We start from the raw sequence: 24,005 nt of genomic DNA on the forward strand, positions 1-24,005 counted from the left end.
TCTGCGGTTTTTTTCCTACAGATATAAGTATGCACACGTGGGGATCCCATTTTTAAGCATAAGACTTATCCTTTAGGTCACATTTAGTAATCTGCTTGCAAACAAGCCCTTGACATTGGCAGGCATTCAGGCAAGGATATTTCTAATATGGTATGACTAATATTTAAAAGCAGGTATCCCAGAGATTGAGATCTTAAGAATAAATTCTCCCAGCTTCTAGGATACATTTGTTGCGCCCAGTTTCACAATCCTGAAGTCCAGTTTGTAGTGGACAAGGATTTGAGCTGTATCACCATAGCTCCTCTTCTAGAATCAGGAACTAACTGCTGTATCTTTTTATTTAATGCTGATGACAACCTTTGTCTACTACCTGAACAACAAGCAAAAGAAGCTTTATTTTAACAAAGTTTTGTGAAATTATTCCAGATTCCATTTGAAGACAAGCGTATGAATATGAAAAATTTAAATTGTGCCCAGTATCCTGTAAAAGAAACAAAATGGGCTTACAAGAAGCCCAGAAACCCCCATGCCAGTCACTTCCAATAAACAGAAGTTGTTCCAAAACTCTCATTCATCCTGTCAAAATGACTGCTAACCAATAAGCAGAAACAATATGCATATGCATCCACAGCAGGTCACTTCAAGCATAACAGTCCACCCTTAAGACTCAAAAACAATATTAAAGTTTTATGATTGCGTGCTATTTTTAAATAGGTGCAGCTCAACATCAATTTCTAAAACCAGGTTAAAAAAGTCTTTTAAACTTGGTAAGTGCCACTGCAGACCCTAATGTTCATGTGAATTATGGCTTAATTATATTACCTCCAGCAATAAGGGTGGTTGCTTTTAACTGTTACTCTAGAAAATCTTTTGCTGCTCCCATCCTATTTGCTAAAGTCTACTTAAATGAAGCTAAATCCTTAAACTGGAATTACAGCTTTATTCTTTGATAATTCAGACTAATAGTAAATTGTGCCAGTAGCATGATGACTGTGTGAAATACCAATGAACACCCATTTGAAGATAATTACCAGAAATACCAGATGATCACGTTCCTTAGCTATCTTCTCCACCAGCCCAACAACGTTTGCTAGATAGTGATGGGCTGTGACTTCTTTTTCCATTGCTTCCTCCAGCTGCAGTTGCAAAAGACCTATTTTCTTCTTTAATCGTCTATAAAAGAAAAGGGAGAATCTTTGGATTGGGAATTAGTAAAGGCCTTAAAGAGCTTGTATCACATGTGCAAATCAACATGTACAAGTCTCAAACAATCATACATACTGTTAAAAATGCACTGGCGCAGAGTATTTGCAATGCCAATAGAATCATGCTCCAATTTTTGGGGCTGCTTTTTCTTTACAATATGTTATCTGAATAACAACAGTAACAATGATTCAAAAGAACAGTTTGTGCAATGGCTACAAGCTCATATTCCTTAACATATAGAAAAACATTGTCTTTTTAAAATACTGTGAACTCCTTTCTGAGCAACCAGGTGCATGAGAAGATCTATAAATAGTGTAAGTCTTATCCTTATCTAACTGCAAATAGTGTATGCCTGCTCATATTATTTTCAGATAAGTACACCTAATGATTAATTGCTATAGCTAGCTACTAACTACTCAAAGATATATTCTTAATAGTGTAAGTCTTATCCTTACACTGTGTATATAGTGTATGTCTGCTCATCTTATTTTCAGATAAGTACACCTAATAATCAATTGCTATAGCTAATTGCTACTTACTAAATTAAAGATATATTCCTAGCTTGAACATAGACACAGAAAAGTGAGCATGAAAACAGACAAAGGTTAGCAAAACGTGACAACCAGGCCTCTAGACATGACAAAAATATGTTTAGGTAACGTGGGCTTTTTTTTTTGCACTAGGTAGAAGATACACATTATGGGAAGTTAGACAATATTTTTACAGATAATTCTGTTGGTTTTAGAAATAGAAGTATTTCTGTACAAGTGAAACTTTGGTAAGACCTGTTTGTCTTTTGAGTCATCTGCATCTCAGTTTCCAGGATCTTCTTGTCAGCCATGAAGTTATTTTTCTCTAAGAGCAGTTTCTTGTTTTCAGTTTGCAGTAATGCTATCTTTCCCATTACAGCTTCCACCTCACAGCGCTTCTTCTCCTGCTCCTGCTGTAAACAGCTGCAAAAACCAACAGTGTAGAACAGGTATCATGTACAGATCTGTAGATCACTAAAATGCTAAGTTACAGTAAGATACCCACGTTGAAGTTATGAAATAAGATACACTGAGAATGCTCAATGTTCATTGGTGACAACAGAGAGGTGTTACAATCTCAGATCAAATTATTCAAGTAATTCCTTCTGACTGCGCTTTATTTAAATTATAAGAATACATGGTCCAGATATAAATCCCTTGTGTTTCTTTTCAAATCAATTATTATCAATGCCAAAATACAAGGTCTGAGGCCTTCTCAAGATGGCACTGTACCATGAAACACTAACCTACCCAAAGGCTCAAAAGCATACAAATTTATGGAATGTCTTCACAGAAACATTACTCTGCAGATTATGCTGCACTTTTGAGTTGTGATGTTTCATGTCATTTCCATATTGTAACAACTGCAGAAACTTCTAGAACTTCTAGTTCAGAATTTCAGGATTCTTTAGACATGTTCCAAAGATGGGAACGCAAGAATGAGAACATTTTATATATAGTACTGATAGAAGCAGATTTGACAAAAATGGCATTTTTAGCGCCTCCTCTTCGACGACTCAAAATGGTACAACCAGCAGTAGGTACTCTTGGTGAAAACACTTCCACCAATATTTCTAGAACTGTCATTTAAAAACTAAGACAGTATTTTATAAATACTTCTTTCCCTTTCTCTGTGCTTTGGTAGTTACCTTCCTGGATTACCAGCATAAGTTTCCACTGGCCTCCTACCTACAGAGTATTACGTGTGCAGCTCTGGCCATGTGCATGCTTTGCACCAATGTTTCTCCATATGTGCACCATATGCAACTCATACCTTTTTAAATCATTCACCACAGCCAAGTGCTCCTCTGCTGTTATTCTGCTATCCAGTTTGGCTTTCAGCTCTTCACCTGTAGAACATAAAACTTCTAGCTGCTTCTGGTACTTTGTTATTTCTTCCTCTTGACTCTTTTTCTTATCTTCTAAGATTACTATTTGTTTGGCCAACTCTGAAGCTTTTGGAAGGAGGAAAAAAAAGTCAACTGTGCGTAGTAGAACTAGGTCAACCACAGAGTGAAACTTCAACAAAGCCATTAGTACCTTCATTCCTAGTTATTTAAAACATTATGTAGCAGAGCATTTGTCAGTTTGTGTTTTAACAGGTTGGACTTGACTTTTTGCTGTCTCAAGCAACTTGTTTTGGAAAAGTGCAGAAATTTCAAGAGTACTGCTTTTCAAGGCTATAAGCTCATTGAAATGCTGTTTTACTCTGAAAAATTCTGATTCAGTTTAAAGTGCTCTTCAATTATGAAAATTACTGTATTGCTGTTTAACAGTTCTCCTCACTTTTTCAGAAGAAATAAGTCAAAATGGAGTCTTTTTTATAGTGTCAATTGGTGATAACGACCTAATGATTTTTTTTAAGTATCAGCTGACATCCAGAACTTGATCTCCTATAACGTTACCTATGTTCAAGGACACTTTTTAGGCATATATAAAGTTGCAAAAAATCTTCCAGTCAACCAAAACACTGTCAAGCTGGCCAAAACAAAAAATGACAACAGAAAACAAACAAAAACTCTACAAAAATCAAAACCTGCAGTACCACCTTTAGTGTAGTTCCGATGACTAGCAAGTCAAGCACTTTTACCTTCTTGAACATGCTGTCTGTGACTATCTTTTGCTTTAGCTTGTTGAATTTTGAGTTGCTCCATCAACACTCCATTTTCTTCCAAGACCAGCTTGGCCTGAGTTTGCAGCAGCTGCCTGCAATGATAACTGGCTTGTAAATAAAATGTTACTCAGAAGATATGTCAGAAGAACAAACACAACTGATTTTCAACAGTGTAAACATACAAAATCGTATTTGAACCTCCTTAAAAAAACAGATTAAAATCCTTATTGAAAGCAATATCAGGACCTGAGGTAACCAAATCTATGCAGATACTAATACCTGTATGTGGCAAGCACATTTCTCTCCCTCTCAGGATTTTTCATAGAGGTGCACAGAGAGAAATGAAAGAGAAAACAATTTCTATTTCTGCTCCTTATTTTTCCTATGTGGAATGTGTTTGGACAATTGTTTACCTGTAGTGAGTGCTTGATTGGATTCTGGTGAGGATTGTTTGAGCCTGATGGCCAATCCAACCCACCTATGGCTGGATTCGAGAGAGAGGGTCATGAATTGTGTTAAGAGTCAGAGAAAGTAGTATGTCGTTTTAGTATCCTCCTTTTATATAGCATATTAATGTATTTTAGCATGGTTGTAATAAAGAAATAATTCAGCCTTCTGAATTGAGTCAGACATCATAATGACACATTGCAATGCTCTTTTGCATTAGTGGAAAACTGATGTCATTGGCACACTGTAAAGGTATGTAACCTGCAATATCTAGGATGGATTTACATGGCCTTCGAGTGCAAAACTCCACAGTCATATGTAATCTTTACTCCACAATTATTCCAGGCATTGCAGATCAGCTTTGTAATAACATGGCAGTCGTGATGCTATTAATTCCTCAGAAAAACAATGTTTGAAGATAAAACAAATTTTCCTTAAGATCTGTAATTTTACAAGTTTGTATGAAATAAGCAAAACAATTTTTAACTTCGAAATTAATTTTTAGTAATGTAACTTGCCATTCTGTAGGGGTAACAAAGTTATTTAATTGCTCATGCAAATCCTCGTTCTCCTTCACCAACTCTTCAACTCGTGCTTTAAAATTCTTCATATCCTCCTGGAAGACAATGGATTTCATATAAAAATTTTTATAATCATTTTGCTTTAATTTTTACATTAGGGAAAATTTTTATAAGTACACATATTTAGGTGCCTTCTAGTTCTTTTCATAATAGAATATTGTCTCACTACTCACTCATCTCTAATTCAGGTGTGCATATTTTATTTCTAAATTGTTTCATTAATCTAGTCATATTTGATTAAAAATAATCCTGATATTGTGCCACATTTTTGCAAGTTGTAGACCCTTACAAGATAGGTTTAAAAAGCTGAATTCTGGAAATTACTGGACGATACTATCCATTTTCAGTAGGCGTGACATGGGTTTGAACATGGTAAAACAACACAGTGAATGTACAGTAATATAAAAAAACCCTTGCTGCTTTCTGCTTATTTTATGGCTGAATTTTTTGAAGGAAATACATTTGTACTCTAAAATAAGTATCTATTTTTCAAAGATTCAGTGACAAAAAATACTTCTAAAAAGCAAAAAGAGTACCCATTCTTTTCATACCTAGAAATAGGTATTCTTCTACCACAAAACCCACAAGCAAGAGCACTGAATTCCCATCATGAATGAGAAAAATTCTTTCTACCACTGACTAGTTAATGGCTCACTCTGTTTTCAGAGCACATTGTGCATATCTCAGTGTAGTGCATGCTCCTCAATGTGAACAGGCTGAAAAAACAAACAAGCCAATGCATGGAAAAGTAAAACAAAGTCACTTTAAATTTTTGGCAGAGAACATCATTGGCAAATCCCTTTAAAAAATTCAGTCACTTATTTCTGCTTTGGTGTGTATTTTTTCTAAATGGTAACCTGCCTCATGTTCAAGAATAAAATCTTCCTTTTCTCTTATTCTATCTTCATATGCCAAGAGAAGAGGTGACAAATACTTCATATCCAACTGAAAATGAAAAAATAAATACATGTAAATTAATTACAAGCCATAATTTCATCTCTGTCTTTTACTTTAGTTAATCTACTTGGCTAGAGATTATTAGTTTTGAAAGCTGTTACAGGGGTTTCATGTACGACTTGCAGACTAAAGTGCAAAACTTATACAAGCACACAGACCATCATATGCAGAATGATGCTGCAGAAACACTTCACAGTACTGTATTAGGAGCAAGCTTTGGAAAAGAGAAGACCTCATGCTTTCCTTGCATCTTTCTTCTAAAAAGCAGCTTTAACTTATCACTAGATGTAACACAGCAGATTACGGATGCAAATGAATACAAAACAAGAGTCAAACACTATAGCATTTACTACTGCAAGAATAAATTATCCCAGATTCATTAGTAAGTGGGAAAGGAATTTTTACACTCTCAAATCTGCATCTTTAAGACTAAATACATACGTATTTGATTACTGGCTATTTTGGCTAAAAAGACAGAGCAGGAGAATTTTCCCATTCTGTATCATTCTGTACAGTTCTCAGTAACAGCGAGGAAGGAAACTATAAGATTAGTATTTCAAGGAGAAATTGTTTTTACATATTACAAATGCATTCCCTTTCACAAACTATTTGCCTTCCCCTTGTCAGAAATTCATGGGCTGCTACTGGATCCATGACCATTCCAATAATCAGAAATATTCGGTTTTCTTGTAGCATAATCGCAAAAAAAGTAACAGCAAAAGATTACCAATTCAGAGTAACAATCAAGCAATAGACCTTGAAAGACTTTGAAGCAAACTATATGCTGGACAATTCTAAGTGAAGTTGGCATTTATGAGTCTCAGAGTAACAATACTTTTCAATAGTTCAAAGTTGGGGACTATGTGCAGTTTGTAGCTTACTGTACATTCAACTGGAACTGCACACATTCATGATAAAGTTCTGCCATACATATTTTTCTGCAACAAAAGAAATGTTTATAATATTCTATTATTAGGTCATAGTTCAGCAGAGTAAGAGCTGAATACTTTGATTCCAGCAAAGAAATTCTACTTCTTTGCTTAGAGAGGAAGGAACAGTTAAGTGCAAATATTATTTGACTTACCAGCCATGGTGGTGGTGGTCCTTCCATGGGGAAGCTTTTCAGCTTTGCATTCTAGAATAGATATTTTAGAAGATACCGACATTAATTCCTGCTTTTTGAAGCACCAGCAACTGTCCACTGCAGTCACAATTATCACCCCAAACAAGCTTATGTTTTCATTACATGTGTTGCATATGTAACACACACCCAGTAAATCTGAAAGTTCAGTATCTTAGTGATACAAAATAATACTGAATTCTTAATATTAGACTTAATGATAAAGACTTATTTTAAATTTCAGAAAAAACCTGTGCAATTTGTAGACTTGATGGCAAATCTGGAGAAAACAGTCATAAAAACTCAAAAGATTAAATAACAGACGCCAGACATTTCAGTAGAAACTGTCTTGATAACCAAGTCTCACCTCTTCTTGGGACAATGACCTGAATTTAGTTTGATAGCGACTTAATTCCACATTTAAACGATGGACCACCATTTTCAAAGCATCATTTTCATCTACCAGTTCTTGTGCTTGTTGTCTGAGAGACAGTAATTCTGTTGCCTCCTCTAATTAAAACAAACATGCAATAAGAAAGTTCCATTAAAATTCAAGAAATGTTCACAACAATTTAGTAATTGTAATGAAAAAAAATTAAATAAGCTAGAATAATAAATAATAACTTCTCTCAAAATACTGTTATGGAAAAATCCCATGAAAAACTGCTAGCAAAAAATCCATTCTATTTCAAACAACAAGTAATTATTAACAAGTAATAAACAATTAAGTAATTTTTTTTATCATGTACATATTGCTTGACAAAAAGGAAATTTCTACAAATGTAGAAACACTGTTTGGAAACTACTTCTGCATACATACTTGTCCAAATCAGTGACTTGAAACCTGCTGCTAGAGGAAAAAGTTGAAAGAAATTAGAAAAATTGAAACAAGATAACTACAGAATATCTTATATGCTTCTTCCACCTCCTCTAGGTGAGTTCTCTGCAGCTTCTTTAAGCCTTTTGTTTTCTTCTTCTAGTCTCTTCAGCTTTAATTGCTGTTCTTCGATGAGCTGCTTTGTTCCCTCATATTGCTGGACCACAGCTTGGTATGCCTTGCTCAGAGACCAGTTTTCGTGTTGTAGTTCTCTGAACTTTTCTTTGCTTCTATTTCCCCATACTTGCCTTGCCCGGACAGACACATCTGTAATGCCACAGAACAAGGTATTTAAATGGCATCCAGACTGGAACAGGAGTTTCAGCAAATTACAATCCATTTTTTCTAATATTAACATTATATATGAGTCCCACTTTATAAGATCTAAGTCAGCTCATGACTCCCAAAAGGTAAGACCAGAAACAACATAAAAAAGCGGATTTGGAAAGAGAGCTGTGGAGTGACTGCAAGTTCCCATCTTTTCTCTCAGACACTAAAAACATTCCTTCTTTTAATGGAAAAGATAGTGTCAGCAGATCTCTCTCTTCCAAACATCAGTGACTGGAGAGGTGAAACTAAAATGTCCACTGCAATAAGCAAAGTCTTTGTGCCCTGCATGGACTAGTCAGTATTCTTGATCCCTGCAAATTTTAATCACCCATACAATGAAAACTTTGCATTCCTTCCCACTGAACATCTTCAGTGTTACTGAATAGAAGTTACTGAACAATTCTTACAAAAGTAAACTTCTAGATTATCTGCAAAACTGTGTATATAGTGCTGCATCAGAAAAACTGATTTTCATATACACATGCATATTAATAAAGTGAAAATGTCTAGCAAAGTCACAGAAAAATCCAAAGTACCTGGGGATGGTGGGGGTTTCTCATGTATCAGATTTTCAGCTACTAATTTTTCCTCCTAGCAGAGAAATAAAAAAAGAGATAATCTGCTTTAACAGCATCACTGCTGACGAACTTAAGAAATAAAACTTTTGAAGGCATTTCTTTTGTATCAACTACATTGAAGATTGATTTCACTTTTGATAATACACATCTTACCATCTACTCATCTAGATATCATTTTATCAATTATCACTGCCATCAGTCACTTGTAGACACCTAAAAACTCACTAGTATCTTTAGTAGTCAGAAACGTACCATTCTCAAAACAGTTTTGTTTACACCTGACATAAAAGTCTCAAACACAAAGCTTCTTGACAAAACAGGAAAGGTATTCTTCCCACTTGTTAGTTTGTAGAGTAAGACTTTGGACTAATCAATTATGTCAGGTATCTGCAAATCAATTCAAATGTAACATGTTTTTCAGAGTTGATGAACTTTGTTCTTGCTTTACTGGAAAAAATACAGAAGTATTTGTATGTTTTGAGAAGGTTCTTTCACCAGGAAAGAATTACAGGGTCATTTATGCTAATGTATTTACTTGAGGCGAAGGTAATGTAGAGACTTTCTCCATGTTTTTAAACAGCAGTGAAGTTTTGTAAGGATGTGCTGTCATGTAATTTAACACACCATTGATGATACTGTGCGACACCAATGACTAAATGAGACAAAACTCATGAACAATTTCAAAGAAAAAGATATGTGGTTAAGAACCTGTAGAAAAGAAGCTATGATAACAATGGAAGAACTAACTATTTTCATAAACCATCTTCTGGCAAGTTGATCTGAGAAACTAAATTTTTAGGTATTCCTTTTCAAGCTTAAGAAAGCAGTCAGATCAGCTCAAAAAGAAAACTATACAAAAATGCAGTAAAGTCATTTCAGAATTTGTATATTAACAGTATAAGCTATCTCTTGCTATAGCATGTTGTCTCTCATTCTCAGTTTCTTTCTTTCACATGAGGAATAACAGATGACATACTATAAAAAAACTCAACAACTTTTGTATGGCCCATTTACCTACATAGTTGCATTTTTTAAAAAGGAATGATTAGCCATTCCTGTACTCCAAAAGGAAAATATTCCATAGTGGCAATAAATTGGTTTTCTTTTAAGTGACTGCAAACCTATCAGCTTTTTATGACACCCTATTTTCTAAAATGCATAAATCAACCTTTATAAAAGTCTTACCTTTACATTCAAGCCAAGATTTTGGTCTTCTGTTAAAGAAAAACAGATCTTTCAGTCAATTAGAAAAAAAAATTATTTTAAGTCCATAAGCTGTAAGGGCTCATAAGGATATGTATGCACACATGTAATAAATGCAAGGGAGTCCTTCCCAAACCATAGATGCTTTCAAGACCTGCAGCACTTACTGTGTAGAAGAGGGATTAGAAACAGTGCATATATTCTACCTTTTTTCAGTTTAATGCCTTCACTTCCCAAATGGTTATATCAAAGTAACCCTTCCTTCTGAATATTGTTCTCTATGAAATAGAGAAATAAACAGAGTCCACTGAAAGAATACTGAAAAAATTCCTGGGATCCAACATTAATAAAAGTCAGAAAGATACAATTTTTTGCAAATTGACTCAGTTTTGTTTCTTCTTTCCTATCCACTAGCTACAGAGTGCAACCATCTGTAGGAGATAAGAAAAATCTTACATAATAAGGGCTTGACAAGCCTCTGCTCACTTCTATTCATTTCTGTCACTTCAGCTCACCAGAAAGCACTCTGGGAAAGCCTCAGCTAAGGGGATGACAGAAAACAAGTCACATAACCTAAAAACCAAGTCATGTAAACAGAAAACGAGTAATATAACTGGTGTGTGATCACCTCTTGTTTGGGATTCTGATGGGTCAAGGGGACATGTGGACACTGAGTGATCAAAAAGGTGATTGTGTGAAAGAACATGCAAACAGCAACACCTGCAGTGGCAGGTAGCCAATGCATTTTTGTTCTGTTTCAGGAGAATGGAAACAGGTAAGAATTTACTCTCTGAATGCACCATAAAAAGGTCTGGTTTTTTGCAAGAAACCATTTTCCTTTGCAACTGCTATGGGGAGTCCATGTTTTTCCATTCATCATTGCTACAACCATCCTCTGTAAAAACTGTGTTGTCCAGCTCTGAAACTAATTCTTATTTCCCTTTTCCTGATTTGAAAATAACAGACAAGACAATTATGCAAGAAAACTGCTATTACCACTAGATTGGTCTTGCTCTATTGTTATAACTTTTATGTCCACAAGATTCTATTGTTTTAAGAAAATAGCCTTAGAAAATAAGGACACATCCAGTAACAACCCAAATGTCCCTAATCTAACAAAAACTATTTACTGAAAAAAACCTATTTGTGAAGCTTAAAAATTCAGTGCTTAGGTTGATAGCCTGAGACTGATTATCATGTTTTCTTCTCTATTCTGAAAAAACAACAGGACACCAATAATGATCCAATTTTTGTAGAAGGTATAAACAACACTACTACCATGCCATTTAAGTATTAAAAAACTCAAGAAGTTTTCACTACTGTTTTTCAGACATGGCATTTTTTCATACAAGTAAAATAACTGACTAAAATTGTTTTCCTCTATCTCTAGCTTTTTTTTTTTTTTAACACTGCTCGTTTCTACGGCTTCTACATTCTTCCGTTTTGTTTTTGGTTTTTTTTTTTTCCTGAACGCAGTAGCACTCCAAAAAGTTCCATATTACAAACCTGACTGCTTCTGGCACCTGTACCAACAAAAGCATAGTAGAGAATGACTGTACTTTACAAGACAAGAGTTCACAAAACCTTCACCCCACACCCTCATTTTACCGTGGCTGACAGTTCATTCCACAGTGAATAGAGACTAATCTTCCCTCTTTATGCAGGTTTTAAATTTTCTGTAACTATTAGAAATCGTGAAGTATTTACTAGTATTTCTTTAACTGCCCTTTTAAAAGGAGTATAATATTACAATATAGTACTATGTTTATTTTATTAATTTTTTTCCCAATGGTATTAAAAGGTATGGATGGCATTTTGACTAAGTTTACTTACCTTCTATTTGCACACTTGACTTATCCACCACCACCTCACACTCAGTTTCATGGGAAGAAACCTGTTTCTTATCAGCATTAGGAATAGGAGATGGAAACTCCTCCTATGTAAGAATAAGACAAACCTCTCTAAATCATGAGATCACTCTTAAAATAGCCCACTGATAGTACCTTGATATCTGTATGACAGATTTAGTGTATTAACATCTCAGTCTCCTTCAGAATTGCTGACTAGTATTTTAAAATAGTAAAATATAAGATTTTTTCTTCTCTTGCTTTCTTGGGAGGACTTTGTGGGGTTTTTTTGTGTTGCTGTTGTTTCGGGCTCTATGTAAATAAAATTGAAACCTTACAATGACCAACGGGAGGCTAGCAAGTATGAAGTGATTAGTTCAAGTATTCTCTGTCACCTTATTTGGTTACAAAGGTCCATGAAATTATTCTCTTTTGCTTGTTTGCTGGGGTGTACATGACCTTGATTATCAACCATTTATCTACTGTATCACTGCTGTGAGAGATTAATGAACCATTGTTAACATTCTCTTTGCTGGTTTTCCCACTGATCACACAAAATGTTTCACATATTTTACTCATTCCCTCTCACCTTTTTTTTTTATTTCTTCCCCTTCTCTCCTCTTAATGTCTCTTCACCTTGGGGTGTTTTATGGATTCTTTCACGTTTTGGGATTTGTGGTTTACACTCTAAGACTGATCGTTCTACTTTACTAGTGCTGGGTTTTTTCTGAAGAAACATTTTTTAAGAGATCTTTTATTGCCTTTTTCCTACTCAGGTACTTCTTCCTGTTAAATTTTTGTCTCATTTTTGATTTAACTTTAAATGTGCCTTAGGAGTGTTAAGTTCATTATTGGCTAAGACAATCCAAAACATACAAAAATTCCCTGGTCTTCAAGAAAAGGTTCAATTATTTTGTTTGATTCAAAATCTTCCCATTTCTGTATAGGTCTGTGCTCATTAGCACAATAGTGAACCATTAACTAAGCTTTCACCATGTATCAGTGCTTTTAACAAACCACCTACTATGTTAGTACCATGCTCAATATAAATTAGTGGACATTTTACAAGACTATGCATGATATTTATATACAATATAATTATGCATGATAATTATATACAATACCAATGTACTCCTAATAACCAGAGAGAAAGAGTCTGTGACAACCAACAAACCTACCTAACTCATGTAAATGAATCACAAAAATTAGCATGCAAAATAAATATTGAATACATGTCTAAAGACAAGAAGAGAATGCAAAGCATCTGAAATATTGACGTGCATTAATATATTAAAACATGGTAAAGGAACAAATGCGTTTAAAAATCTTACCTTTTTAGTTTTGCAGGGAACAGCATAAATAGCATTGGTGCTAAAGCTTCCTTCCCCTTTCTCATTACTCTTAGAGCTGGACTCTGCCTCTTTATCAGCATCTGAAAGATATGTATCCATGTCCTCTTCTTCACCATAACTGCCCGTTACTTCCAGGGACTGTAGAGACCTGTCACAACCATCAAGTCTCCAGTCAGAGCTGCAAAAAGCAATTTAATGCCTGTTTCAGCAGTGCCTACTCTTCAAAATAATTCAACACTAGCAAAGCAGAACCATCAGTCTTAAAATATACACAAATCCAGAGAGACAGACAGACATCTAAGCCTCTGTTAGCTGCAAACAAAGAATGTAGTTGTCTTGCTTTTGAGACAAATTTCAGGAGAAAACACCCTGGAATGAGCATTTCCTCTAAAGAGAAGGTGTCTCTATAGGACATGTGAAAGCACGATGTGAGCCACTGCTATTTGCAAGTTGAAAAGAAGGTAGGTTTATTTTCTGACTCCAGCTTTCTACTTTTCCAAAGGTGACAGTGGACTGGAGAGTGAATGTGCCACCGCTCCAAAGGCATTGGACAAACTACTAGTACATCAAGTTTGTCCACCCCTATGAAGAAATGCAAATCAATAGGTTGCTTACAGAAAGTTGTGTGAGAAAATTCTCGAACAGAATGTAAACTCAGAAGGCTTTAGAAAATCATAAGAACCAGGGCGACAAGAAGGGGCTTCAATAACTCCCTTCTGCCAATGAGAGAAATGAATAACAGGGGGTGAAAGTGAAAAAAAACTGTTTATTAAAAAAAAAAATGAGGATACCTGCAAGGCACAGAACCAGAAAAAAAAAAAAAAAGCTAAATGTTGAAACTGTGGAACCTCACCCCCCCAGAATCCCCTCAGCAGCCTCGGCTGCCTGCACGTGCCCCTGGCTGCAGTTACGCCTGCAGCCAGCAGGGGCGCTGCTGGCTCCCGGCCGGCCGCGCGGGTGCGATGATTCCTCCACGGCCGCAGGGGGCGCTGTGGCTCCGCGCCTTCGGCCGGACAATGGCGGGCGCAGCCGGCACACGGGGATGGAGACGGCGCCGCCATCGCAAACTCGCAGGAGCAGCCAGCCGCGGTGCCCGCTCCGGACGGCAAAGGGGCTGCAGCAGGAAACCGCAGAGCAGCAAGCCGGAACAGCACGGCGGGCTCCCCTGGGACAGCAAGCAAGAGGCAGCACAAACTCTGCAGCTGTAGATGGACTTTTTACCACCTGGAGGGGAAGGGCAAAACAGCTTCTCCTCAAAAAAGCAGGAAAAACCACGGAGCCACAGCTGAGGCACTGCAGAGGGGGCTGGCAGCAGCAGCCCAGCTCCCAGAGACGGCAGAGGGACCACCCGGGATTGCTGCCTGGAGCTGGCTGCTCCCTGGGCCTGGGCTGTGCAGAGGTCCTGGCAGGCACACACTGGCCCTGGGCTTCCCGAGGGCAGAGCAGCAAGAGGCCAAGCCAGCAAGCTCAGTCACACTGCCAAACCATCATAAAAAAACCCCAAAGAAACCAGCCAAACAAAAAACCCAAACCAACCAACCAAACAAAAAAAAACCAAAAATACTTAGGGAAAGGGAAGGGAAAAGAGGGGAAGGGAAAAGAGGAAGAGGAAGAGGAAGAGGAAGAGGAAGAGGAAGAGGAAGAGGAAGAGCCCAACCTAACAACTAACTAACCAAAAAAACCAACAACAACAACAAAAAAAAAAAAAACCCAACCCAAAAAGCAGCAGGCAAAACCCACAGAAACAGCAAGATCCTTGGTCAGTGTGTCCACTGGAATGAGCCCATGCCCCTCACCCCACCCCAAATTCCCTCCAGACACCCTAGCTTGGCTCCCATTCTTCACAAAAGTCCAGAGGCAGGAAGGACGGGGGCTGAAGCAGGGGTAGCAACCACCCTGGGCACAAACTAAACCGAACAGATCAAAAACCCAAAATGGTATGGGATAATAAACCACCTCCAGGACAGTGTCTATGTGTATACTCTAAAATAGACAATTAACACTAGTACTACCCTTTCATCTCTATCTTAAAATGTCAGACTAGAGATAGAAGGTTCCTAATTCTACCAAAATGACAGTTTGAAATAATCATTTTAGCAAAAAGGGAATATCTTCCATGTACTTCAAGTGATTCCTCAGTCCATCACATTCTGTAAAATTGATCATAATTGACAAAAATAGTATATGATTTTGCTTATGACTGTTGTACAAACAAAATCTGCCTCTCTGAAGATTGTATATGTGACATCACTTTACAAGAAATGGAATAAGGATTGTTAGACACTTCAGACTGAATTTATGATATGGTAAGAAAAAAGTAAGTATCTGTAACAGCAGGAATTTGCTGTCACCCTTTGGTAAAGTTGATCATTGAGAGATTCTATTTCTAATTAAGGTATCAAATCAGAAAGCATACACTACCCTGTTCTGAGCTCTGTGACTGTTGCATATGGTTCAAAACATTCTTGTTCCAAGAAGGTGGAATCACTTTCAGAAAGGGATCTCTGCCGAGGCTGAGGAATAGCAACAGTGCGCCCTGTTAGTGTTGTTGCAAGGATTGCTGCTGCTAGAGCAGACCTGGAAGAAAACAGAACAGAGCAATGAAGCAATACTGAGGCTTTCTCTGTGCTCCACATTTGATACCTTTTCCTTTGCAAAATGGCTTTGCTACTTAATCAAAGCAAACTGTTCACAGTTAACAAGCATAAATATCACTGAATGCTATGGGACTGGTTATAAACCTCCCAAAGTAAAGCACAAAACAGCTTGCTATTGTAGTGCAGCTATCCAAGAGTAAGGTGCAGTATCTACTGGTTTTCCCAAATCACATCTGTGATAATCTTGGAATATACTGAGCTACTTCCCCAAAATTCACATCAATAATTTACAGTATTTAGCATTCATTTTAGCCATAACAATACTTCCTTGTGTTGTGTTGAAAAGGTTTTCCATGTCCCGCTATTTTGTCTCCATTATTCTCTACTCTAAACCTTTTACTGATGATTCTGAAGTTGTTAATAAATCATGGCACACTGCAAACCAGGACAAGCAAACAGAAGTGCCTATTTGTGTGATGCTGTGGAGTACGGAGAAGGGTATGATGAAAAGGAAAAATAATATCTCTTCCAGAATGTTGCAACTAAGACAAATGAATTGAAATGCTCATAACTGTAAAATGAATGACAAGAACTTGAGGCCAAAAAGAAAGAAGAAATTAGCTAGAATTAAGTAGGAGTGTGACAGACACTAAAAAGGCCATGGAAAACAACTAGAATGTAGAGAAAGCATAGAATAAGAACTGTAAGAAACTACAACTTAAAAATAAGTTGCATTTTTCCAATCCAGCGTGGTGCTACATGTCAGTTTTTTAAGTCCTTGGTATGGTAGCAAGGTTTAATTCATGTTTTTCTAATGAGCCAACACTTCCTGATTTACAGCACTCGTGCTGCTGCAGTCCTACACTCTACTGTAGTAGCCAAATTAAAAATTCCACTAACTTTAAATAGTTAATTCGTCTTTAATTGACTCAGATAAGTGACATGTTCATAACAGTTACTGTCCTGAAGATTTACCATGCTTAGGCGTGGGGAAAAAAGTTCAGAATGTGAAACTGCCCCCCCACCAAAAATATATTCTTTTTATGTAAAGTTTTGTAAATATTGTAAAGACATGCAATTCTTCTAATCAGATTTTTATAGTATGCTACAATATCTGATGAAACAACAAAAATATATAAAAAAAGAAAAAAATAATTCAAAAAATCCCCAAAACCAACACATACCTGGGCCTTTCTGGAGAAGGGTTTGGACTACGAGGGGGAGGGGTGCGGGGAACTGCAGGTTTAGGAGCTATGGTAGCAGCAGGGACCAGGCCATGAGCTATATGTTTCTAAATGATTTAAAATAAAATTAGTTGACTTTAAGCATTACAATGAGAAAAAACACAGAACTGAATGTGCACAGAAACTAACAATGCAAAATAATACAAAAACGTGAACGATTACATGCAATTAATGTAAACAGAGACTTGAAATGGCATTTCATTCCCCTTAAAATCAGAACACCATGTAAAGCTGGCAAGTTCATTTAACATTTATGAACAGCTGCTCTTGAAGGTTAGAAATGTAATTTACATGAGACCCATTAATGTACATTTTCTATCCATTATATCACAATTTGCAAAACCAGAATTGTAACTTACTCATCTTTTTCCTATAGATATACAAGAAAATTGGACTAGAAAATAACTTTTTTCAAAGTATCGGAATGCTGCTTCAGACTAACGATATTAGTCCAAAAAAACCCTACCACTAAGTTTTGCAGTCAAAGGTTCAACCTTAATTATAAAAAAATAAAAAAAAAAACATTTTTTTCATCAGCAAGCACAGTATTTTTTTTTTTTTTTTAATGGTATAACCTTAAATACCAGCTCAGAAAATCAGGACCAGAGTTCCTACAAAAGTACTGTGAAGGAAACTGTATACTGCCTGAGGTTGGAAGGGAGCTCTGGAGATTGTCTAGCTCAGGCTCCTGCTCAAAGCTGGGTCAGCCACAAGAGGGTTGCTTGGCATCCTGTCCAGTCAAGTCCTGTGTATCTTGCTGAACCACCCCACAACATTTTATTATTATGTTAAAGCTGAATTGTCTGTGCTTGAGTTTGTGCTCATTACCTTTTGTTCTCTCTCTAGGCATCATAATAATAATAAAGTCCATAATAAAGTCCATCACCTTTGGGCAGATTTTACTTTCCTATGGAGTGAAACAGACTAAGCTCCTGCTATTTCTGCTACAGATCTTTCCCCCCCAGTTATTCTTTAATTCACTTCAGCACGAGACTGAAGATGTGAACTGGGAAATATTTCGGTTTTACATTAAGTCACACCAAATAATTAAATGGTGCATTAGAAGACGGCCTTTTTACTCAGTCTTGCAAATGCACTGCTCCCTAATTTGGCACGTGTGTCTGGCATGCGTCATTTCGTTTACTACAGGCTGTTGACTGCAGACACGACTACGACTGACCCTACTAAGACTGCCAGGGAACACAGCTGGAGTAAAGTCATCCCACGGTAAGAGTATGACAGCAACACAAGATCAATATTCCGCTGTAGCAATGAACAAAGATTCATTAGTTCAAATACTCTGGAAAAGACGACCCGCACAGCCTTCGGTTGCTCTGAGCCGCCGATCAGAACTTTTCTCAGCTCACTTGACAGCAGAACGCCGCTCGGAGGGCGGCCCGGCAAGCGCGGGGAGCGAGCGAGCGGCGCTGCCAGCCCGGGCCGCGCCCAGCGCTTCCCGGAGCGGAGGCGCGCCGAGGGAAGCTCGGCGCTTCTGAGGAGCCGGCAGGCCCGGCACCGAGCCAAAGGAGCGCACCGGCCCCCGGACACCACTTTATCTCGCCTCGGGCTTCATTCTTCTCCCCGGTTTTCGCTCCAAAGTGCTCAGCGATACCGGCATCAGCCGCAGAAGCCGCCCCCGGTCCCAGCCGCGCACTGAGCCCCGTGTCCTGCTGTCCCCGCTCTCGGTGGCGGCGCCCCGCGCTCAGCACAGCGATACTCACGAAGGGGCCCCTCCGGCCTCTCCCGAACAGGAACGCCATCAGGACGGGACGGCTCCAAGCACCGCCTCACAGCCGCTTCCCCGCCGCGCCGGACGCTTCGCCCTGGCGACCCGCCTGGAAACAAGGCCAGGGCGGATTTGCTGCGGGCCGCGCTCCTCCAGTCAGCGCGGGCCTTACTCAGCCTCGCTCGGCCGTAGCAACCGCCCCGGCTGAGGCGCCTCCGCTCCTCCGCTCCTCCTCCCGCTGCCGCCGCCCGGCCCCGCGGTCCGGCGGCCCGTGGCTGCTGCGGGCGGCTCCCCCGGGCCGGCGGCTCCCCCGGGCCGGCGGCTCCCCCGGGCCGGCGGCTCCCCCGGGCCGGCGGCTCCCCCGGGCCGGCGGCTCCCCCGGGCCGGCGGCTCCCCCGGGCCGGGCAGCGCCCTGCGGCCTCTCCCCGCTCCCCAGCGCGGGCTCCGCTCCGGCATCCGTTTCGGTGTGCGAATGTGCCGTGGTGCCGGCTGCTCGGTGGTGCTTGTACTTAGATCGTACCTTAGCCTCCAAGGCTTGTTAAAGTCAGAACACCGCGTAAAGCTGGCAAACCTGAAAACAATCTCTCCCAGCAGCTACCTTGTAATAATTGGTCTGGAGACTTCCACCAGCTGAGGGATGGAGGTGCCTCTGGAGTTGGCTTTGTAATTCAGGAAGATTTTCTCCCAGCAAGGGTGGCTGAAGGTATGGAAAAGGCAATGTGGGTTTTTTCACCATCTGTGTGTTTTAATTCAGGCGTTTTTCAGACTGAGCGGTAAAGCGCAAAGTGGAATTTGCAAGCCAGCCCAACAGCCTGTATTAAAGTGAACAGACTGCTGGCTGATTTGATATGCTCACCTTAGCTGTAAGGAAGCTTGAGGAAGGAGGTAGTGCCTCTTCCAGAATATTGCATCCTAAGTTTATGATTAAAATTTATAAGCTTGGAATAGGTTTGTAAAATGCGTTCCTACTTTTCCACATTTCTTTCTAGGGTATATCTGCTACTGAAGGAGGATTTTAAGGGAGGTCTGATGACAACAAAAGCAAAGCTTCCTGTGACAGCAGGATCTATAGTTGTCCCTTACGGGCATGTGATTGGAAATGAGAAGTGGAGAGGGTCAGAGCTAGCCCAAAGGCTACAAGGTAAGCACAAACAAATTGGAAGAGGAAGAGCAAGTCAGGCAAATCATCCCCCTCTATTGCCCAGTAAAGTTAAATGGCTGGAATGCGCTTTACTCTGTGCCTGACTGATCCCATATTTGTGGTATGGACTATGGTAGCAGGCTGAAAGATCCCGTTTGTTTGGCACGTATCTGGGAGATCAGCTCAGTTTTCACAGCTGCAGAGCATTGCAGGGAAGCAGCACAATCTGCTGTTGTGGGGCTTTGCGGATAAGCATCTCCCCTAAGCTCCCTTGAATTTACATCTCTACTCTGCTACCATCTTGCTGGCACAACAAACTAAATTGTGATGATCCCTCCAGAAAAGCATGTGATATTTTTGTTCAAGTCTAGGGTTCACTGAACAGCTCTAGTACTTTTAAATCTGTAGATTGGAACTGCTATTAATTTACATTACTAAAGACATCACACAGTAGTTCAGATTGCTTGTAATAGATTTACTTAAAGGGAAAAAAGGCTTTTAATAAAGTTCAGTATGAAGTCACTAGAATTACTGACACTTCAGGAAGGCTGTGCTGTGAAATAATTGGTTAGTACATATTTAACTACAGTATTTTTTCCTCTAACAATCTCACCCTAAGGGAAAGTTAGACTCATCTTTGAAGATGCCTTGGGACTGGTGGACTTCCATCTTCCAAACAGAACTTGCATTTTACTTATTTCTGAAGCAGATTTGGTTGCAGGGGATGAATTCAAACGAAGATTGGTTAGGTTTAGAAATGTAAGTGCTATATAAACAGAAAAGTTTTCATCTGATACTTGTTTATTCCATGCTTCTGAGAACATTCTTCTTGTGGTTTTGTTTATTTTTTTAAATTCCATTGGAGGTGACTTTTTGGGATAATTTTCACCTGGGAACTGAAAAATTCTGCAACTGTGTGATAGTGCTGTATTAAACCTCTGTCCTGTTCCTGCAACTTGTGTTCTTCCTCTGATTTGCTATTAGGCATTAACTTGTCATTAACAAGGTTTTTCCTAATATCTTTTTCATTTCAATACAGGCCAGCAGTCTTAGGGGAATTGTAATCGTAGAGAAAACCCAAATCAGTGATCAGTACTACCTAGGAGTACAAAAACTTGTTGTACTCGAACTTGGAATGGTGTTGCTTCCTGTGGCGAATCAAGGAGAAGCTTCTCAGCTTATTATTCAACTAGTAAGTTTCTGTGCTATATTAAAATATGTGATGTACAGCAAAGCAGGTAGATCTCCCCAGTGATCACCTCATTGCAGAGAGAATACATAGGATCTTAAAGGAGCACAGCATCATTTGAATGTAAGGAGTAAATCTTCTGCAACAGTGATACAGTAGTACAGTTCAGTGTGAAGAAGGTTCATTTGGGAACAAAGAAAAAAGGCTGAAGAATATAATCCTGGATTTTTAAAATGTAATCTTGTATGAGGTGCCACTAGGTCGCATTAGGCAACTATCACTGTCAAAATCAACTTGAAATTTTGCTTTCTCTAAGGTTAGGGAAACTGTTTTTAAATTGTTTCTTGTTACCCATTCTCTGATTGCATCCGAAAGGTGACAGAAACAATTGTTTTCATTTGTTGTTGCTGTTAAGAAATTGTTCCTTAGTAAGGTTTTGTCGAAGTGCATCCGATAAGGGATGGAGGAGGGAGCTTGCATGTCCAGCTTGCTAGCGATTGCCGTGAGCTGTGCAGGGGTGACGGCCGGTGCCAGCCTGGCCGCAGGGCTCTGGCGGCAGCGCTGGGGTCGCTGACAGCTCTCTCCGCTCCAGGTGCGGGAGCAGAGCAGGGACCGCGGCGCCAGCCCCTTCCTCGGCAAGCAGCGCGCCCAGCTGCCAGAAGCCGCGGTGCTGCAGGCGGTGCAGCGCATCCCCGGCGTTGGGAAAACAAAAGCTCTGCTTTTACTGCAGCGCTTTGGAAGCATCCACCGGCTTTGTAACGCAGCCATCCGTGAGCTTGAGCAAGCAGTTGGACAAACAGTAGCGCAACAAATTTATACTTTTTTACATTCCTGACGTGCATGAGCAGTGCTATTTTGCAAAATCAAATCTTGTTTTTTTTCTTCTCAATTATAAAGGTTTGGTTTTAATAATCACATATTATGCCGATTTCTGTAACTGGACTCTGATGCTTCTTTTTTTTACATCTGCTCAGTTCATATAGATTAAGCTGTGCAAATTGCCTTGGAAAGAAGTCTGTATTTTGCATTTATCTGGAAGAAATAAAAACCAAGAGAGCTGTCTTTTTCAACATCTGTATTTCAATATGGAAGAGCAATCTGCTTGCTTACTTTGGTCTACCAGAAGAAAAAACCACCATATGAATATGTGCATAGTAACTTCTCAGTAACTGGAAATAGGTTATGTGTGTTTAAAAAGTTAGCATATATTGCTTTAGAGTAACACCTTTGATTTATAACTTTTTGGAGTTCCTTTGGAAACTCCTACTGGAATACAGGTTTGACTTCATGCTATTCAGGACAGTTAATTCTTATTAAAGTAGCCATCCATCTGCAAAAGTCTCAATGATCACTTTATTATTTTGCCCCCATCATCCCTGCCAAGGATTTTCGGAATCATAGAGGAGGTTTGAGAAGTTTTGATGAAACACAGTGATTGAATTAAGAAGTACAACAGCAGGCTAAATATAAGCAATACTAATTTCTCAAATCTGTGAGAAATTTTGTACCAGTTCATCTAAGTAGCAAAGGATTAATAATTTATATAAAACATAAAGATTCAGTAAATCATCAAGTTAAGATCCTACTTGCTATTACATTTTCAGACATTATGAGTTAGCAGCTTTGGAACTGCAACCATCAGCATTTCAAATGTTAAATGTATTTTTAACACTGGTTAAGACTGCATAAGAAATTATAGAAGGTCACCCTTTTGAAAAACTTACCTGTGCATGTGTAATTTGATGTATGTAACATAATGCATTATGAACATCAGGTTTGTATTGTGCAATTTTATTGCATTAGGACAGCACAAGCTGCATTTTATTTCACCTTCTCCCAACAAAGTCACTGACTAAGAGTTGCATTTCCATGGCAAAGATCTGCCTTTTGAGAAACTTCAGACACAGAAATACCATTTTTACTAGATGTGTGCAAGGCCAGGCCTCATTGAAGGCACAGCTTTTCTCACAACTCTCATCATCTTTAACTGAAAAAGAATTAAGCAGTGTGATCATGAGTCTGGCATCTCAGCCAGAAAGGCCAGGTATTAGTGGGGAGAAGTCAGCCTATAAGATTTTCTCTTTCATTGGCTGTCAATAATGATAATCAGGATATATCTGTACATGTTTGTTGCCTGCTGATGAGAAGGCAGGCGACCTGGTTCCAAGGGACAGCACGGCAGCCCGGCCTCGCCTGGGCCACTTGGGCCACAGACATACACAGACACCAATGTGGTGGATGGTCAAATGGCGTTTATTACCTTATCTCGTGAGGTTAAATAGTCAAGGGGGCTTTGCTACGTCAAAGGAAGAAGGTAGGGTCTCTAGGGTTAGTAAGGGGTGGAAAACTACTGAGTTAGGAGGGGCTACATGTCTCAGGGGTGATGGATTACATATCACAGGATGAGGGGGGAAGGGTCTTGCTTTCCATTACATCCCGAAATCTGTTCGCTTGTCCCTATCTACCGCACATGTTAACATTAAGGTGTTTGTATTTACATATGCAATAATATATCTCTAACGACTTTTGAATTCTCTTCAAGGAAAAGGAAATTTGAACAAATAATTGTCGTGGTTTGACACGGAAAAAGAATTTTTCTCTGAAGGAAGAGGTCAATTTGGATATTGACCAATTGAAGGTGGACACACCTCTGAGAACACAGAGGGGTTAAAAGCAGAATTCCCAGGGGAACTCACTCTCTTTGGTTCTGGTCAGCACGCAGTGCAGCCTCTCCCCTGCCCGGCCGTGGCTGGGTGGGGAGGGGAAAAGCCATGTGGCCTTCAGAGGTAGGCCCAAGGGTGGAGGGACAGAACTGGGCTGGTCCCCTGCAGATGGAAGGGTGGAGAAATCTGGTGTATCTCAGTTCCCCCCCGCAAGAGTCTCTCTCCTCTCTCTCTCTCTCTCTCTCTCTCTCTCTCTCTCTCTCTCTCTCTCTCTCTCTCTCTGTCTCTCTCTCTCTCTCAACAG

General features: G+C 39.2%; 2 protein-coding genes and 1 long non-coding RNA gene across 11 annotated transcripts in view; 2 read left to right on the top strand and 1 right to left on the bottom strand.

Moving 5' to 3' along the window:
* The window catches only part of LOC146766391 (uncharacterized), a 138,748-nt gene extending 125,325 nt beyond the window's left edge, over nucleotides 1-13,423 (top strand). The window contains exon 3 of the long non-coding RNA XR_014957740.1: nucleotides 13,197-13,423. This is a non-coding gene — a long non-coding RNA (uncharacterized LOC146766391). The remainder of the gene's footprint in view (nucleotides 1-13,196) is intronic.
* The window catches only part of CEP89 (centrosomal protein 89), a 34,405-nt gene extending 15,459 nt beyond the window's left edge, over nucleotides 1-18,946 (bottom strand). For 3 of the 7 annotated variants that reach the window (XR_014957736.1, XM_085589209.1, XM_085589214.1), the window contains exons 1-16: nucleotides 18,704-18,946; nucleotides 16,923-17,029; nucleotides 15,563-15,718; nucleotides 13,121-13,319; nucleotides 11,776-11,878; nucleotides 9,925-9,953; nucleotides 8,698-8,752; nucleotides 7,880-8,098; nucleotides 7,322-7,464; nucleotides 6,919-6,969; nucleotides 5,739-5,822; nucleotides 4,811-4,912; nucleotides 3,826-3,937; nucleotides 3,010-3,190; nucleotides 1,992-2,159; nucleotides 1,032-1,173 (exon numbers count right to left, since the gene is read on the bottom strand). Coding sequence is in view for 5 of the 7 variants with exons in the window: in XM_085589209.1 (XP_085445335.1) it covers nucleotides 1,032-1,173; nucleotides 1,992-2,159; nucleotides 3,010-3,190; nucleotides 3,826-3,937; nucleotides 4,811-4,912; nucleotides 5,739-5,822; nucleotides 6,919-6,969; nucleotides 7,322-7,464; nucleotides 7,880-8,098; nucleotides 8,698-8,752; nucleotides 9,925-9,953; nucleotides 11,776-11,878; nucleotides 13,121-13,319; nucleotides 15,563-15,718; nucleotides 16,923-17,029; nucleotides 18,704-18,742 (1,890 nt within the window). In the remaining 2 variants the exon portion in view is untranslated. The remainder of the gene's footprint in view (nucleotides 1-1,031; nucleotides 1,174-1,991; nucleotides 2,160-3,009; nucleotides 3,191-3,825; nucleotides 3,938-4,810; nucleotides 4,913-5,738; nucleotides 5,823-6,918; nucleotides 6,970-7,321; nucleotides 7,465-7,879; nucleotides 8,099-8,697; nucleotides 8,753-9,924; nucleotides 9,954-11,775; nucleotides 11,879-13,120; nucleotides 13,320-15,562; nucleotides 15,719-16,922; nucleotides 17,030-18,703) is intronic. The other 4 variants (XR_014957737.1, XM_085589210.1, XM_085589212.1 and 1 more) reach the window with 3 other exon arrangements.
* On the top strand, nucleotides 18,111-22,376 carry FAAP24 (FA core complex associated protein 24). Of its 3 annotated transcripts, XM_085589247.1 has the most exons (6): nucleotides 18,111-18,209; nucleotides 19,303-19,411; nucleotides 19,698-19,849; nucleotides 20,469-20,608; nucleotides 20,889-21,041; nucleotides 21,631-22,376. In XM_085589247.1, the coding sequence occupies exons 3-6, from the start codon at nucleotides 19,738-19,740 to the stop codon at nucleotides 21,871-21,873; spliced, it is 648 nt and encodes a 215-aa protein (XP_085445373.1). In that variant the 5' UTR covers nucleotides 18,111-18,209; nucleotides 19,303-19,411; nucleotides 19,698-19,737; the 3' UTR covers nucleotides 21,874-22,376. The 3 variants fall into 3 exon arrangements, with proteins under 3 accessions (XP_085445373.1, XP_085445372.1, XP_085445374.1); XM_085589246.1 differs by lacking the exon at nucleotides 18,111-18,209 and having other exon boundaries at nucleotides 19,071-19,411; XM_085589248.1 differs by lacking the exons at nucleotides 18,111-18,209; nucleotides 19,303-19,411 and adding an exon at nucleotides 19,444-19,593.
* The last annotated feature ends 1,629 nt before the right edge of the window (nucleotides 22,377-24,005 follow it).

Source organism: Lonchura striata, chromosome 11 (assembly GCF_050655825.1).
Source record: "Lonchura striata isolate lonStrDom1 chromosome 11, ASM5065582v1, whole genome shotgun sequence".
Lineage (NCBI taxonomy): Eukaryota > Metazoa > Chordata > Aves > Passeriformes > Estrildidae > Lonchura > Lonchura striata.

Excerpts from the sequence above, each read along its gene's own strand:
- FAAP24 (XM_085589247.1), top strand. The coding sequence starts at position 19,738 with ATGACAACAAAAGCAAAGCTTCCTGTGACAGCAGGATCTATAGTTGTC. Across the intron at positions 19,850-20,468 it reads GCTAGCCCAAAGGCTACAAG|GGAAAGTTAGACTCATCTTT; the intron begins GTAAGCACAAAC and ends TCTCACCCTAAG. Across the intron at positions 21,042-21,630 it reads CTCAGCTTATTATTCAACTA|GTGCGGGAGCAGAGCAGGGA; the intron begins GTAAGTTTCTGT and ends TCTCCGCTCCAG.